Here is a 16,354-nt window from a genome sequence, read left to right as displayed (position 1 = left end):
CTTTCTTTGTGGTCTGGCTGTATTGATTTAAAAAAAAACACCCCAACAACACCAAAATCGTCGTCACATTGCGAGAGTGGACCGCGCGCCCAAATCCGTTAGAAGAACCGTTGCTGTGTGTGTGTGTGTGTGTGTGTGTGTGTGTGTGTGTGTGTGTGTGTGACCGAAACACACACACACACACACACACACACACACCTTCCCTTCCCGTCAGCTACGAGGTCGCGCTCGCTGAACTTCTGAATTCTACGAATCCCCCCCCCCCCCCCCAACACCTTTCTCTCTCTCTCTCTCTCACAAACACACAAGCACACACATTCTCTCTCTCGCGCGCGCGCGCCTCTTTCAATATGATGATATTGAATACTGATTGGCTGCCCCGCTTCAAAACATCGAGCACACGCTGCCGTGGCGATTGGATGGGGGGGGCGTGGTCGCGAGCACGCGCTGGTCTATAAACGAGGGTTACAAACAACACGGCGGCGCGCAGTCTTCATCTTTCGAGCTTTCGGAGTGGATCTAAATCAAAGGAGTGATTCTGTGTTCGCGCCTTCGCCCACACCTGGACTGGACTAACAGCGGGAAGACACGGAAGTCACCGTTTTATCGTGTTTTACGACGACTTGACTTCTTTTTTGAAGGGGGGGAAAAAAACTTCACTTTTTTCTACTGTGACTTGTCGATGGAGTCGACGAGCTCCAATTGAGCGACGACTTGCAGACCGAACATGCTGGAGAAAAAGCAGCAGCAGCAGAAGCAGCAGCAGCAGAAGCAGCAGCAGGCCGCGGAGCTGCTGCGGCTGGCGGGGGATGTCCGAGGGAAGAACGGTGAGTCTGGAGGCTTTGTGTTTGTGACTGTGGGTTATTTATTTATTTATTTATTTATTTTGGGGGGGGGGGGGGGGTTGCGTTGCCTCGCAAACCTTCGGGTTTCCTGGGAGCCCAGGTGTTGTAATGGCGGGTTGCCCCCCCCCCCCCATACTCCAACGCCTCTGCTGGAGTTGAGAAACATGGTTTTAAACGGCTTGTTGGAGTTTGTGGGACCTAAACACCACCGGCATGGTCGTCGTCGTTGTTGTTTATGCTAGTAAAGTTCCCGCGTTTGCATTAATTGTACACCCCCCCCCCCCCCCCCCCCCCCCACACACACACACACACACACACACACACACTGCGGTTAAAGTTGGTCTTGTGTGTGTGTGTGTCCCCTGCAGTGAAGGAACCATTCTGCAGCCAGTACAGCTGCGGCTCCCTGCTGGGCAGCGGCGGCTTCGGCTCGGTCTTCTCGGGCCACAGACTCAGCGACGGACTGCAGGTCAGACCGGAAGTCCTCACCTTCTCTCACACACACATACACACGCATCCTTCCCTCTTTTTTTATTTTATTTATTTATTTATTTTAAAGTGAAGTAATGCTCAGTGTGTTATTGTTTTTGTCTATCCAGGTTGCCATCAAACAGATTTCCATCGATAAAGTCCAGCAGTGGGCCCGGCTGGTGAGTCTCCGCCTCACACTTCTTAGCTCAGAATGTTTCTAGAAGGAATTCGCGAACTTTTACCAAGAAGCTCCAGAACCATTTTTCAAGCTGGGGGAAAAAAACAAACCCTTTTATAACCGCTCTACCAGTAGTATTCGGCTTACTGTTCGGTCACGCTGTGGCGCTGCTGCCCTCTGCTGTCCAGACGGCTGAACTACAGCTAGGGGGGGGGGGGGGGGCTTTCCACGAAAACCCATGACGCCACAATTTGCAAACGTCACTGTAGGGTTTCCCCCGAAGTGGGGAAATGATTCATAAGCATCGAAGCATGAGCGGGGGAGATTCCACACACACACACACACAGCTGGGTCTACACCTGCTGGTGGTTTTAGCCAATTAGCAATGAAGCAGTTGCATTGGAGGCTCATTTGAAAAAACAAAAAACGAAACTCCTGACATGACCGACTGGAAACTATTAATAGATTATTTATATGTTTATTTATTGTGAAATTAAAATCTGTCTGTGTGTGGCAGGCGGGCGAGGTGGACCTTGTGCCCATGGAGGTGGCCCTGCTGCAGCGGGTGTCAGAGGTCGGAGGTCACCCAGGAGTGGTCCGCCTGTTGGACTGGTTCGAGGTGGAGGAGGAGGCGGGGCGGGGCTTCCTGCTGGTGCTGGAGCGCCCGCCGCAGTGCCAGGACCTGTTTGACTTCATCACCGAGGCGGAGGCTCTGCCGGAGGCCCTGGCCCTCAGGTTGGACACTGACTCTCTCACTCTCTCCCTCTCTCTTGCTTGCCTGGCGCTCAGGTTTCGACCCACTTCTTCTGGTTTTGTCTGGCGTCTGTCCGCCCACCTGACCTGTCGCTAAACTCCTCCCCTTCCCCTCCCTCCTCAGGTTCTTCCGGCAGATTGTGGAGGCTCTCTGCTTCCTCCACGCCCATGGCGTCGTCCACCGCGACATCAAGGACGAGAACATCATCGTGGACACGAGGACGCTGGAGGTCAAGATCATCGACTTCGGCTCGGGGGCGGCATTCAAGGAGACGCACTACAACAAGTTTGAAGGTAACGGCGAAGACGCCCCTCCCCTGCCTCTGAGGGGTTCCAGGTCTTTCTTTTTTCTTTCTTTTTATTGGCCGTTCAGGCAGCTGATCTCTCTCTCCCTCTGTACACACAGGTACCAGGGTGTACAGCCCGCCTGAGTGGATCCTGTCTCACTCCTACAAGGCTGTCCCCCTCACCGTTTGGTCGCTGGGCGTCCTGCTCTTCGCCATGGTCTGCGGCGACATCCCCTTCGAGTGCGACCAGGAGATTGTGAGGGCTGTGCCCTGCTTCACCAAGACAGTATCTCCAGGTCAGTCTGAGACACACACACACACACACACACACACACACACACACACACACACACACACACACACACACATGCACACACCTAGCAGTCAGACTCCTCTGTGTGATCCCAGCGTCAACCCATCCAACTTTCTTTTTGTTCTAGTGCTGTTTGTCCTTGTTATTTCCCTACTGCTACTACTGACTATAGACTAAACGTATTTAATTAATCTTTCATTTTTAGCTTCATTTATTTATCTTAGCTTCTGTATGTATGAGTGTATATTTGTCTAATTTTCATTTTTGTGGTTCTATGTTTGTGACCAAACTTTATCTTCTTGTAAAAAAAAAAAGGATCTTGTTTTCTTTTCTTTCCGTGGAAAAAAATGTAATGTGGTTGTAAAAATGAAAATCTTCTCCTCCCCTTTCTTCTTCTCCCACCAAGAGTGCCAATGTTTGATCCGCTGGTGTCTGTCCTACGGGCCAGAGGAGCGTCCCACCCTGGAAGAGATCCTCTGTCACCCCTGGATGGATGGAGGCGTCGAAGAAGAAGAGGAGGAGGAGGAAGAGGAGGAGGAGGACGAAGACGATGTGGTGGTGGTGGTGGAGGAAGAAGTGGTGGTGGTGCTGGAGGAGGAGGAGGAGACGGTTCTCTGTCCTGATGGCCCCTCTGGACCGGTCCAGAACCAGATACCTCATCAGCCCACGACCACGCTGGGCGTAGTCTAAACCAACTACTGCAAGACTGACGACCTCGCTGTGATACAAGCTGCAATAGCCGGCTCCACCAGCAGAGCGGCGGCAGAAACCACAGCTCCCACTGTTAAGTTCATCTGTGTCTCTAGCTTGTTGCAGTGACACATGACTCAGTAGCAGGACTTCCTGCTTGTTTAGTAGCAGGACTTACTGCTGTTTTTTGTGTTTTATTTTGTGTTTTTATTAGATATATTTATTGTATTCCAGGTGTTTATCGGTCTGGTTCTCTGAACGCTCGCACAAAGTTCAGGTACATGTCAGACACAGACTACCGAAGTCATGTTTGTGTGTTTTTTTCATCCTTGTCACAGACGGAAACAAAATCCTTCCTGTTAACTGTTTTTGAAGGGAGGCAACAATGTCAAGCTTAATAAGCTATACAGCAGCCAGCCACCAACCACGGTGCGATCCAGAGGTCTTGGCCTGGTTCTACACATGCACAGCTCAGTTGTGGCCGGCCGGATTATGACGCCATATCTGAAGAATTGCACTAAAATATTTAAGACGTGAGGAACTACTGAATGATGTTGAGCTGCGTTTAATGCAGCCACTTGGTTTCGATGTGATGTCACTGTACATGCCGTCGCATTATTGGCTGCTTTTCTATTTCAAAGTGGCTCCTTGGTCACTTGTTTCTGTTTATTTACATTAAATACCTTTTTTTTTTATATATATATATATATACATTTTTTTTCACTTGAGAAACCAAAGAACTCTGACTTTTGAATAAAACAGTTTTTTGTCTCTATCATCACTTCTTGCCGTTTTTGTCACACCGCATAATCCACTACTGACCACCTACTGACTGCTTTGAACTACTAATTTGTCACCAGTCAACCCACTGACTTGTAAGCGGCCAAAAGGAATCCTGTGTAACCTGAGGCCATACAGGTGATTTTCCCCACAGGTTAAAATGAGAAAAAGGAAGGACTGGCTTTTTTTCCTAACAATGCAGAGAAACTCGGGACACCATTAAACCAGAAGACTATGTATTATTACTTGCATGGAGCTGTATAGTACAGCAGCTTTACACGATTTTATCCACACACGTGTCATAAACTCGAAGTGTCGACAGTCCAAACTATGAAGGTAATAGAATTCTAAAACTCTTCCTAAAACGGTCTCAAGCGGTTTCGAGTCAGAGTGACCCTCCTACCTGTTTGCTGCGATCTTGGAAGTCGACGTTTGATACCTCCTGTCTGTTCGCTGCGATCTTTGCAGCAGCGGAGGTGCCTTCACTTCCTGGTGGTCTCGAGCCTCCTTCCGCGGCTCTGCTACTTCCACTGCGGAGCCCTGCCGTGCCGTGACTCTCCCGCACTCTTCCCCCGGGTGACCTCCGGTCTGACTTCCGAACACTGAGCGGACGAGGACCCGCCGCTTCCAGCTCCGAGAAGAGGTACGAGCCGACCGGAAGTGGGCTCCGGGCGGTCGGGTCCACCACTGTTCTGCGGCTAGCCGAGAGGCTAGCGGACTGTCAGTCGCACACACTCAGTGGGGAGAAGAAGAGCCTTCAGTACGGACACGGGCGCCGACGGTCGGCCACCACCATGGACGTGAGGCGGCAGAGCCAGGAGGAGAAGGCGTCGAGCCGCGGCCAGAGTGACGGTGAGCGTATCCGACAAGGACGCGGGAGAGGGGGTCTGAACACGAGGCCCCGGAGCCTCGTCGCCTCGGTGCGCTTGCCATAGCAGACACACTGGTTGTTGAACGTTGAATGAATTGACATCGATGGACTCAAAAGTTTTTCTGTCGGTGTGTTTGTGTGTACGTGGGACGTAAGGCTAACCGAGAAGCGGCTAATACAACCAAACCTTGGGCCGCTTTACGGAGGGACTTATGTCTTAATATTTGCCGACATGCCTGTGCAAACTGTGATGCAGATTGTCGCTTACTAGTCAAACCGTTAGCATTAAAAAAAATCAGTGTCCGGAGCCCGAGGCTATCTAACCGTGTGCATGCAAGAGCCAGCGCACAGATCAGGGCTGATGAAACCCTCCCTTCGCCGCCGTCGGTTTGTAAAGGGTTTGACGCCGTTAGTTAGCCATTGAAGCTAATTGCTCAGGAGGAGAGGGTCGAGCTGGGCGAGAAGTAGGGCTGCTGACGTGGAGGAGAGTTGTGCCGCTTACACAGGTAACACACCCTCCTTTATGTCACTCACTCCTCACACACTCACACACACTGTCCTTTGTCGGTCACCGGTCCCTGTGTCGTTTGTTTGAGCAGCAGGGAGTGACGGATTTCGTGGGATCCTGCATGCGATTCCGGTTCTGGTGACAAGTACAAATGAATAATTGAACTGTTGTTATAAAGTGCCGGTATATATTGGCGTAAATATGTACAGAATGTAACATGTTGAAAATATGTAGATTGGATTTATCTGAATTTAGTAAGATAAAACACACACACACACGCACACACACACATATATATATATATATCCTGTTAAGCTTTTTAATCCGGCCCTCTAAACTTGAGGAAATTAAATTCATAGTAAGTAAGTCATGAACTAGCTGTATTTCATCATTTTTTTTGTTTGTTTGTGAAAAAGTACATGAGAAAAAATAATTGCAAATTAAATTGCAATCGCAATATTAATATTACATGCACAAAACAAATTTCCCTGGTGGACATTGAAGTTTGCCCACCGCTGATATGAAACATACTGTGAACTACCTGCGACGTCAGCTAATGGAAGCTGTTTTTGGTGTGTGTGTGTGTGTGTGTGTGTGTGTGTGTGTGTGTGTGTGTGTGTGTGTGTGTGTGTGTGTGTGTGTGTGTGTGTGTGTGTGTGTGTTGCCCTGCAGGCCACAAGAAGCTGAAGTACATCAGCCTGTCGGTGCTGGTGGTCCAGAACGCCTCGCTCATCCTCAGCATCCGCTACGTGCGCACGCTGCCGGGCGACCGCTTCTTCGCCACCTCGGCCGTGGTGATGGCCGAGATCCTCAAGGTGCTGACCTGCCTGGTGCTCATCCTGCTGCAGAAGAGAGGTAAGCTGCACCTCTTCCTCTTCCTCCCTCTCCTCCCCCGCCTCCTCCTGCTCCTCCTTCTCTTCATTCTCCACCTTTGGCTCTTCTTCCTCATTCTCCTCCTCCTCTCTCTTTATTCTCCTCTTCCACCTTTTCCTCCTCCCCTCCCTTTCTCTTCATTCTCCTGCTTCTCCTCGCCCTCTTTCTTGTTCTTCTCCTCCTGCTCCACCTGCTCCACCTCCACCACATCCTTTTTCTCCTCCTCCCTCCAATCTTATCATTCTCTTCCTCCTCCTCCTCCGTCCCCTTTGTCTCTTCCTCCTCTTCCTCCTTCTCTTCTTCCTTCCCCTCCTTCTCATCCTCCTCCCTTTTCTCTTCATTCTCCTGCTCATCCCTCCTCCTCCTCTTCCTCCTGCTCTACCCTCGCCTCCACCTCCTCCTCCACCTCCTCACCTTCTTTCTTGTTCTCCTCCACCTCCATTTTTCTTCTTCCTCCCCCTCTGCTTCTCTTCATTCTTCTGACCCTCTTCCACTCCTCCTCCTCCTCCTCCTACTTCTCTTCCTCCTTGACCTCTTTCTCTTTGTTCTACTGCTCCTCCTTGTTCTTCTCCTTTTTCTCCTCTTCCTTCTGCTCCCCCCTCAGATTTTCAAGTTTGTAAACATGAGAACTTCTGCGGTTTGGTTTTGTTTTGACTAATCCGTTCAATTTGTTAATCCGTCAACACGCAGATTATGCAGATTGTGTTTATTTAAAAACAGGTTTTCTCTTCCTGTCTCCTTCTGGTCCTCAGGCCTCCAGGCTCCTCTAGCAGACTGTTCTTGTTTTCTGTTTGCATGTCTGCAATATCTGCTGGTATCAGGGCCGTTTGTGACATCTCGGAGGGCCCTCCCACAGTCTAACAAAAAGAAAAAAAAAGAATAATCCCGGCGAGTCGTTTGTACAGTTTCGCTGCGGCGCTGGATCGGGCTAACGCTAACTGGCGTCCACAAGCTGAAGCGTCTCTGTCTCCCCCTGCAGGCAGCGTGAAGGAGACGGCGCTGCTGCTCTACGACGCCGTGGTGGTGCAGTACAGAGACACCCTGAAGCTGGCCGTGCCCTCGCTCATCTACACGCTGCAGAACAACCTGCAGTACATCGCCATTTCCAACCTGCCGGCTGCCACCTTCCAGGTGGCTCTTGCACACACACACACACACACACACACACACACCCACTCTCACACACGTACACTCACTCTCGCACTCACTCTCGCACACACTCTCGCACTCACTCTCACGCTCACTCTCACTCTCGCACTCACTCTCGCACTCACTCTCACTCTCGCACTCACTCTCGCACTCACTCCCACACTCACTCCCACCCTCACTCCCACCCTCACACTCACTCTCACACTCCCACCCTCACACTCACTCTCACACTCCCACACTCACTCCCACCCTCACTCTCACACTCACTCCCACTCTCACACTCACTCCCTTACTTACACACACACTCACTCTCACACTCACTCTCACACTCACTCTCACACTCACTCTCACACTCACTCACTCTCACACTCACTCTCACTCTCACACTCACTCCCACCCTCACTCTCACACTCACTCCCTCACTTACACACACACTCACACTCACTCCCACATTCACTCCCACACTCACTCCCACCCTCACTCCCACCCTCACTCTCACACTCACTCCCACCCTCACTCACACACACTCACTCACACACTCACTCACTCACTCACTCACTCTCGCACTCACTCCCACCCTCACTCTCACTCCCACACTCACTCACTCACTCAGTCACTCCCACACTCACTCCCACCCTCACTCACTCTCACACTCACTCTCACACTTACTCTCACACACACTCACTCACACACTCACACACTCACACACTCACTCACTCTCGCACTCTCGCACTCACTCACTCACTCACTCACTCACTCACTCACTCTCACACTCACTCTCACCCTCACTCCCTCACTCCCTCACACACTCACACTCACACTCACACTCACTCCCTCACTCTCACTCCCTCACTCCCACACTCACTCCCACCCTCACACTCACTTCCACCCACACTCCCACACTCACTCCCACCCTCACACTCACTTCCACCCACACTCCCACACTCACTCTCACCCTCACACTCACTCCCACCCTCACTCTCACACTCACTCACTCACTTACACACTCACTCTCACACTTACACTCACACTCACTCACTCTGACTCTAATTCTCACTCTCACACAGAACACCTAGTTCAGTAGGACCTGTTTCAGCTACATGGGGAGACTAACAGGTGTGTGTGTGTGTGTGTGTGTGTGTGTGTGTGTGTGTGTGTGTGTGTGTGTGTGTGTGTGTGTGTGTGTGTGTGTGTGTGTGTGTGTGTGTGTGTGTGTGTGTGTGTGTGTGTGCAGGTGACCTACCAGCTGAAGATCCTCACCACGGCTCTGTTCAGCGTGCTGATGCTCAGGAAGTCCCTGTCCAGGGTCCAGTGGTTCTCTCTGCTGCTGCTGTTCACCGGCGTCGCCATCGTGCAGGTCGGTGTAGCGAAGCCGTAGCATGTAATCAAAATAGCCCCACCACCTAAAAGTGGGACTCGCGACCCACCAGTTGAGAAACGCTGTTATAATACATCCACGGTAGGAACATGACGCTCACTTTCAGTACTAGACAGTGGCCACTAGGGGGCAAATTAAGGCAACGTGGCAAAGTCATCCCAATGGACAAAGCATTTATTTTCTGAGTGGGAAGGGGTTTATTTTTAAAATAATAAATAAAATGGAATAGTTAAGTTAGGGATTGAGCATGCAAGATTGAGATAGAGACTCTGGCTCCTTGGTCAGAAGGCAGAGCACACAGCACGAATGCAGTTGCCTATTTGTCCACACAGCCCAAGGTTTCTCACTCGTGCATAGTTGTCAAACTGTGGCCCAAGTTTTAAAGTTCTGGCCCCACTGTGTGTTTGATTTTGACACCGCTACTAACGTAACCCCCCCTCTTTCAGACTGGGAACCTTCATGGACGATACAATAAATCTTTTTAACTTCCTATCCCGCCCTGCTTCCCTGCGTCGCGCTCCAGGTGCAGCAGGAGAAGACCAAGGAGTCCTCCAACATGGGCGGCGGCGGCGTGGAGCAGAACTACGGTGCCGGGCTGGTCGCCGTGGTGATCAGCTGCCTGTCGTCGGGCTTCGCCGGCGTCTACTTCGAGAAGATCCTGAAGGGCAGCTCGGCCTCCGTCTGGGTGCGCAACGTGCAGCTGGGCATCTTCGGCACGGCGCTGGGCCTGCTGGGCCTGTGGTGGAGGGACGGCGCCGCCGTGGCCCGCCAAGGCTTCCTCTTCGGCTACACGGGCATGGTGTGGTGCGTGGTGTGCAACCAGGCGCTCGGGGGCCTCCTGGTGGCCGTGGTGGTGAAGTACGCCGACAACATCCTCAAGGGCTTTGCCACCTCCTTCTCCATCATTGTCTCCACCGTGCTCTCCGTGTACCTCTTCGGCTTCCACGTGGACCTGCTCTTCTCGCTGGGGGCGGGGCTGGTCATCGGTGCCGTCTACATGTACAGCCTGCCCCGGGCGCCCGGCGGCCCCTCGCCCTCCTCCTCCACCTCCACCTCCACCGCCTCATCTTCTTCAAATTCGTCGTCTTCGGCGCTGGCGGCGGCGAGGACGGCCGGAGACGCCGAGATGGAGGCGTTTCTGCCAAAGTCAGTGCTGGTCAAGTGACTTCACCGTCTCTCTCTCTCTCTCTCTTTCTCTCTCTTTCTCTCTCTCTCGCCCGCCCGCCCCCTCCCTCCCTCTCTCATTCTCTTCCTGTCCGGAGACGCTGCTCGCTCTCGTCCTCTAGCGGTCAAACTCCTCCTGCCACCTCCTAACACACTGAAACTCTGTGATTGGACGCCTCCTGTCAGGGGTGGGGGTGGGGGGGATGGAGCATCCTGTAGGAGGGAGGGGGGGCGGGGCGGCTCTTGTCACTTTTCCTTTTCTTCTTTTGAAACTTTTCCTCTCCTGTTCCCTGTAACGAAGAGGAGGAGGAGGAGGAAGAGGAGGAAGAGGAGGAGCCGGTGACCGACCTGTACGGCGGACTTTGCTCCTCCCCCTTCCCTAATCCCCCTCCACACTCCGACCCCAGTAGAAGAGGTGCAGGAGGAGGAGGTGGCGCTTTCCTCCTTAACTACTAACATCCTCCTCCTCCTCCGTCTCAGAGCCCTGGATGGTGCCTCCTCCCCACCCCCACATCCCTCCAACCCCCCCCACCCCCCGGACCCCCACCCGCTGAAAGCACAACAGGAGACTGAGCTCTCTGCCTTAAAACTCCTCCCACTCGCCGACAGGGAAGCCTTACGTCAGCAGCAGCGGCAGGAGGAAATAGAATCGAATCGAGTCTGCTGTCTGATTGGACGTTTCCACCCCTAAGCACCCCCCCCCCCCCCCCCCCGGCAAACGACCCAACTGCTCTCACGGCCGCGGCAGCCGATGGCTACACCCGGAGCCGTTCATAGGTCCAGGGAGACTTGAGAAGCGGCCGCAGCTCCTGCTGGTCCTCCGTCCCACCAGGGGGAGCCCCAAGACGATTCACCTCACCGTCCCTAAACCAATCACTGCAGCTGAACCCTGGCTGTGGCCAAACCCCTCCCCCATCAGACCCATCAGGCTGAAAAAGTGGACTTGGAAGGATACATTTCTCTGTTTTATGGCCAATATTCACATTTGGAATATGTCCAATTATTTCAGCAGTGCAAACATCCTAATCTGGCCCTGGTTCCTCCCAGTGGGGCCGGACCAGGTGGGAACACTGGGCAGGGTTTGAAAGGTTCCCCAGAGCAGAGTCTCCTCAGCAGGAAGTCCACACTGCATCCGAGCTTCTGATTGGCCGTCAGGGTCGCTTGGGATTCATTCTCCACCCTCCTGCTTCCTACTTCCTTTTGTGGGGGGCGGGCCCTTTTGCGTCCGGTGCCTTTACTTCCTCTCATTTGTACAGAAGCCATACGGTCGTCGGTGTTAGCGGTTAGCAGCGTGCTAACCACTAACTTAGCGGAGGTGGCGACGAGATAATGGGACTCGCCCTCGGCATCGTGCTCGTTGATTAGAGCACCGTTTTTGTTTTTTTTTTCCTTTTCTTTTTTTAAATAGATCCGGGATGGATTGGCCGTCGTGCCGCTGCAGGCGTCCTGAATGTGTTTCCCGGTGCCCCCCTGGTGGTGGGGCCGGGTGCAGGCCAGGTCACTGGTCAGCTGAGCTGCTTTTGGTTTGGGTTTTTTTTTTTATATATATATCTTCAGAAAGTGGCAGAATGATGGTACCTCCCATAGTCCGAGCAACATCCCGTTGGCAAGCTCCGCCCCCCCCAGCTCAACAGGAAGTCAATGGCCGGAATAAAATTAATTGACAGATTTTTTTTCTTCCAATTCAATTAATTTTCGATTAGTTTGATTCTTGAGTCACATCAGGGTTCAACGCAGGCTTCCACTAGTTGACTGAAAGGGGGCGGGGCTAATCTATGACACTAGTTAAAGCACTTGACAACTGAGGCCAAAAAAAAAATTTTTTCCTTTGTTTTTCATTTCATTTTAAACTGTGAAAGGGGAAAAAAGTTTTTACATTTCATTTTTTTTCCTAGGGTTTTTTTTGAAACTCAGCCAGCTGACGTTGTTTTTGTCTTTTGGGGACTTTAAATTATTATGATATATATAAATATATATATGAGGTTTCATGATTGCTGGAAGAAGCAGCGTCTGTCTAATTTGTGGTGGAGAGAGAGAGAGAGACAGAGGAGGGAGGGGTCGGCAGGTGACTCCAGCGTCCAATCAGCACTCACCGTTTACTTTATCGCCTTCTCACGAAAGTAGCCTCAAGAAAAAAGAGACAAATGTTTATTAAGGGTTGATTTATTTAAAACGATCTTGTCATTAGTTTCAAATCTATTGAAACAAAGCTGATTATCCGGCAGGACTCATTTATAAAAAGGAACCTTCAGTTTCAAAATGACTTTTTTTTTCATTTCCAATTTATCGTGGACAATCAACATTTCATTATTTTACTTTTCTGCAAAGTCAAACGTCAGAACAAACAGAAATAAATAAAATAAATAAAAGTTCAGTTTTGGTTTTTGCTGATTAGTAAATTAATCACTGATCTGCGACAGAAACGTTCGGGCTCTGGAGCGCCACCTGCTGCGTTGGTTTCACCGGCCCTTTAAACTTCCTTTTGCTGTGTCTGGAATCTGTTTGCACTCAGTTCTTGTACCAATGCCTCTGAAGATGTAAATACTTCTTTTGGTAAAGTTTTATATAAATGAAGACATGAACTCAACACGTCTGCAGTTTGTCCTAATTTCTCTCGAAATCAAAGACAATTTTAACTTCGCAGCATAAGTTTTTTTTTTCCAATAATTAATGCAGTTTTTTTTCAAAAGAAATATATCATTCTGCAAATTGTATTTATTAAATAATCATTGTCTAAACATTTCTATACAATCAAAATATTGATAGCAAAAAATATATTTCAACTTCTCAAAGAAACAACAACTTTTTTTTCTTCCAATAAATCATTTTTAAAGTAATTTTCTGCTATGGCAGCTTTCCATTGTGTTTCTGAAAAGATTGTGTAATTAATTAATTAATTAATTATTAGCCGCTTTGATTTTTAAAAAGATGATGAAGAAAATATATATGTATATACGTGTGTGCATCACATACATATACATAGATGTATATATGTATGTAAAACCTCTTTTACAATAAACTTAAAGTTTCAATTCAAAAACCTGCACCATAAATGTTCTAACTGATCCCAATTTAAAGAGCAAACTTGAGTTTCAGATGATTCCATCATGCTGGAGGGACGGCAGACAGACAGACAGACAGACTCACTCTCCCATTTAAAACCTTAAAGCTCGACAATAACAGACGACAGTAAGAGGGAAGAGGAACAAAATACTGATTAGCAGCAAATTAACGTTCAGTCCAGACGTTCAAAGGTAAGAAGTCTTAAATCTCAGATAAATAAAAATCCAATCAACAGAGACTGACTTAAACTAAAAAAAAACCAACAACTTAAAACCACATTTCACATTTTCAAATCCTAAATAGTTCAATAATTCCAGTTTATGAAATGAAAATGAAAATTTGACACTGACAGCTGGTTCACATTCATGTCAAGGAATTTTTTTTCAGACTTAAACAACTCATTATTAAAGAGGAAAAAAACCTTCTGCTGTTTGTCCTGCAGGTCTGCAGCCAAACAAAAAGGCTCCTGAGTGACGGCCGTCCTGGACCACCTGTTGCCCCCTGCTGGCTGGACGCTGCGGCTGATCGGGGGGCAGCTCAGTGAAACTCCTCTAAAGGTGACCTCCCCCTTCTTATCCGGGACACATTTCTCAGCATTTTGTTTTAATCGAGAACAAATATTTCAGAATGTGTTTTTCCCAGTCAGGCAGTCAGTCATAACCGTTTGATTGTTCATCTAAACTCAAGTCATTTCAATATGACCCGGTCTCTGTCACCTCAGAGGAAAACACGCAGTGCGAGGGTCATCGTGAGCTTTAAAACTTTTATTTTATTTTATTATTAATGGTTTTATTATATATTAAAAGATAAACACTACGTCTTTCATTTCATTTTCAGTTGTAACATTTCTATCATTGTGTTTTTAGAATTGGTGTGTTTTTTTTCTCTGCGTCCTAGGCATTTCGAGCAGAAAACGTCATACTTTATAACTTGCGATTCTTCTTTTAGACTTGTGGTGACGCAAGTATTTCAAGATGCACACTGTTTTATTTAGAACATGGCTGAGGTGTTTCACATGTTAAAACATAGAGGGTCATTTTTTTATTTTCACTGTTCATTTTTTTATTTTCACTGTTCATTTTTTTCGGTATTTTAACATAAATGAGGCAAATATTAAGTTATTAATGAAGACTATGCAAACTGCCGTCATACCACGGTACATCACTGCCTTTATTTCCATGGTTCGTCTCTATTTATTCTGTCTCCTCTTGTTCTATGACACGTTTACATGTGAAGATGAGGGATTGTTGAGATCAAGTGTTATTTATGAATTTATAAGCTTTAAGTCTGTTACACAAAAGTGCTTTCGACCAATCAGACGATCGGGTCGCTTCGAAACTGTGAGGAGCTTTATTTTGATTTTCCCTTAGACATGTTTTACAGCAGTGTTCCTGTGAAAACGGTTCAGAAACACCTGATGGTGGTGGAACTCAGGCCAGTCGCAGTGTTTGTGTTGCTCCTCAGCCTTCACTTCCGTCTCCTTTCACGCTCTTCTGATCTTTCCGTCACGCTGTCTTCATGTTGAACTGTGTGTTGCTGTTTTAAATTCTCACCTCCGGTGCCTTCCGCCCATGAAAGCGTTTCACAAAGCTCTAACCGAATGTTTCCTGTTTATTATTATTATTTTTTGTATCAAATAAAGTGTCTCTGTCCAGGAGGCTTTTTGTGTTTTAATATCTGCCACCCGAATAAACCTCCAGTCAGGCAGCAAGTAGAAGCGGCAGCTCACTATTGACAAGAAATTGATATTTAAAAAAAAAAATAAAAAATTGTAATTATTGTTTGAGGTCCACAGAAGTACAATGTTTAGAAATGTTTATTACATGTAAAATAAGTGTTTTAACTTCATGTTACGTAAACCTTAATACTAGCTATTTATTGTAGCTTTAGTTTAGCTGCTTCTGATTCATGTTTCCTGCTACTGGTTTCTCAGCTCAGGTTAAATTTAAGCGCTCAAGAACAGAAAAAAGTCGAACCAAAAACAAAACCCCAAGTCGTGATTAAACGCTGATGTAGTTCAGAGAGAAGCCAGCAGAGGGAGACGGAGACTGTTTGAGCGTTTTTACGTTCTCCGGTTTCATCCTCGAGTCCGGAGAAGAACGAGTTCAGCGTCAGCCTAGATAAAATAATAATAATAAAAACAAGAAGAACACGTTTTCTTCGTCGATTTAACAGTTCCCGGAAGTTGTACACATGACTGAACTCTGACCCTTTCCAGGTCACAAGCAGGCCTCCAGCTCCAGGATCAAGTCCACAGCTTTTAGCCCAGACCCGACTTGCATGTGATGCGACGGTGAGATTCCAGGTGTTAGCCTGGAGTCCTGAAAACGGGAAAATTATCGAATTACAAAGCAAAACTACGCAGTAAATTGAGTTTAGTTAGTTTAGTTAAATCAATACAGCTGATGTTTCGGAGTCAAATACCAACATTTTACCTCACTGTAATTACGGGATATTTCAAAATAAAATACATTCTTAAGAGGGGAAAACTGACGAACATATTTGACATTTAAAATAAGTAGAAAGTACTTACGTAAAAAACAACAACAACAACATTAAAGTTCATACAATAATCCTTCATTTTGGACTTTAATTTTACATCAACAGCAGTTTAAAAAAAATGTCCTTGTTTTTATTTTGACAGTCCAATTTAGGCTTCGTTCCAGACGCCTCAGCCTTGATTCTGCTATGTTGCCATGGTGACACTGTCACAAGCCTGTGAATCACAGGGGGGCTCGGGTTCCGGACTCTTCCTGTCACTCTGCCCAGCCGACCCCCACCCACACTGACACCCCCTGTCGAGGTCACAGGGAGGTCAGAGGTCAGAGGGATTTTCTTCATGGCCACACATAATCCTGATGGTCCTGAATAGTGATGACCTCTTTGATATTCCTGTGAGCTTTAAACACCACAGGGTCTCTGATAACGAGTTGGGTTTGTTACCGTTAGCCTGCAAGCTAGCTTAGCCAGCTCATGGCTTCCTACACTTATAGCTCTAAGTGTACCTTAGCATCCAAGCTAATCTCTTTAG

The 16,354-nt window shown here is 48.4% G+C and overlaps 2 protein-coding genes across 4 annotated transcripts; both read left to right on the top strand.

Moving 5' to 3' along the window:
* Positions 1-458: 458 nt before the first annotated feature.
* Positions 459-4,312, top strand: pim2 (Pim-2 proto-oncogene, serine/threonine kinase). Its single transcript, XM_076026756.1, has 7 exons — positions 459-827; positions 1,214-1,314; positions 1,445-1,495; positions 2,012-2,229; positions 2,372-2,541; positions 2,654-2,830; positions 3,254-4,312. The coding sequence occupies exons 1-7, from the start codon at positions 728-730 to the stop codon at positions 3,535-3,537; spliced, it is 1,101 nt and encodes a 366-aa protein (XP_075882871.1). The 5' UTR covers positions 459-727; the 3' UTR covers positions 3,538-4,312.
* A 450-nt stretch (positions 4,313-4,762) lies between these two features.
* On the top strand, positions 4,763-14,943 carry slc35a2 (solute carrier family 35 member 2). Of its 3 annotated transcripts, XR_012926695.1 has the most exons (7): positions 4,763-5,169; positions 6,369-6,551; positions 7,549-7,700; positions 8,953-9,075; positions 9,620-10,242; positions 10,741-11,783; positions 13,766-14,943. XR_012926695.1 is itself a non-coding variant. In XM_076026753.1 (6 exons), the coding sequence occupies exons 1-6, from the start codon at positions 5,112-5,114 to the stop codon at positions 10,949-10,951; spliced, it is 1,350 nt and encodes a 449-aa protein (XP_075882868.1). In that variant the 5' UTR covers positions 4,763-5,111; the 3' UTR covers positions 10,952-12,847. The 3 variants fall into 3 exon arrangements, 2 of the variants coding, with proteins under 2 accessions (XP_075882868.1, XP_075882870.1); XM_076026753.1 differs by lacking the exon at positions 13,766-14,943 and having other exon boundaries at positions 10,741-12,847; XM_076026755.1 differs by lacking the exon at positions 10,741-11,783 and having other exon boundaries at positions 4,764-5,169.
* Positions 14,944-16,354: the final 1,411 nt, after the last annotated feature.

The sequence above is a fragment of the Nelusetta ayraudi genome, unplaced genomic scaffold, assembly GCF_046127955.1.
Source record: "Nelusetta ayraudi isolate G7.1 ecotype Tasmania unplaced genomic scaffold, CSIRO-AGI_Nayr_v1 ptg000019l, whole genome shotgun sequence".
Taxonomy (NCBI): domain Eukaryota; kingdom Metazoa; phylum Chordata; class Actinopteri; order Tetraodontiformes; family Monacanthidae; genus Nelusetta; species Nelusetta ayraudi.
Note: the sequence above shows the minus strand (reverse complement) of the source record. Positions and strands in the feature narration are given on the sequence as shown.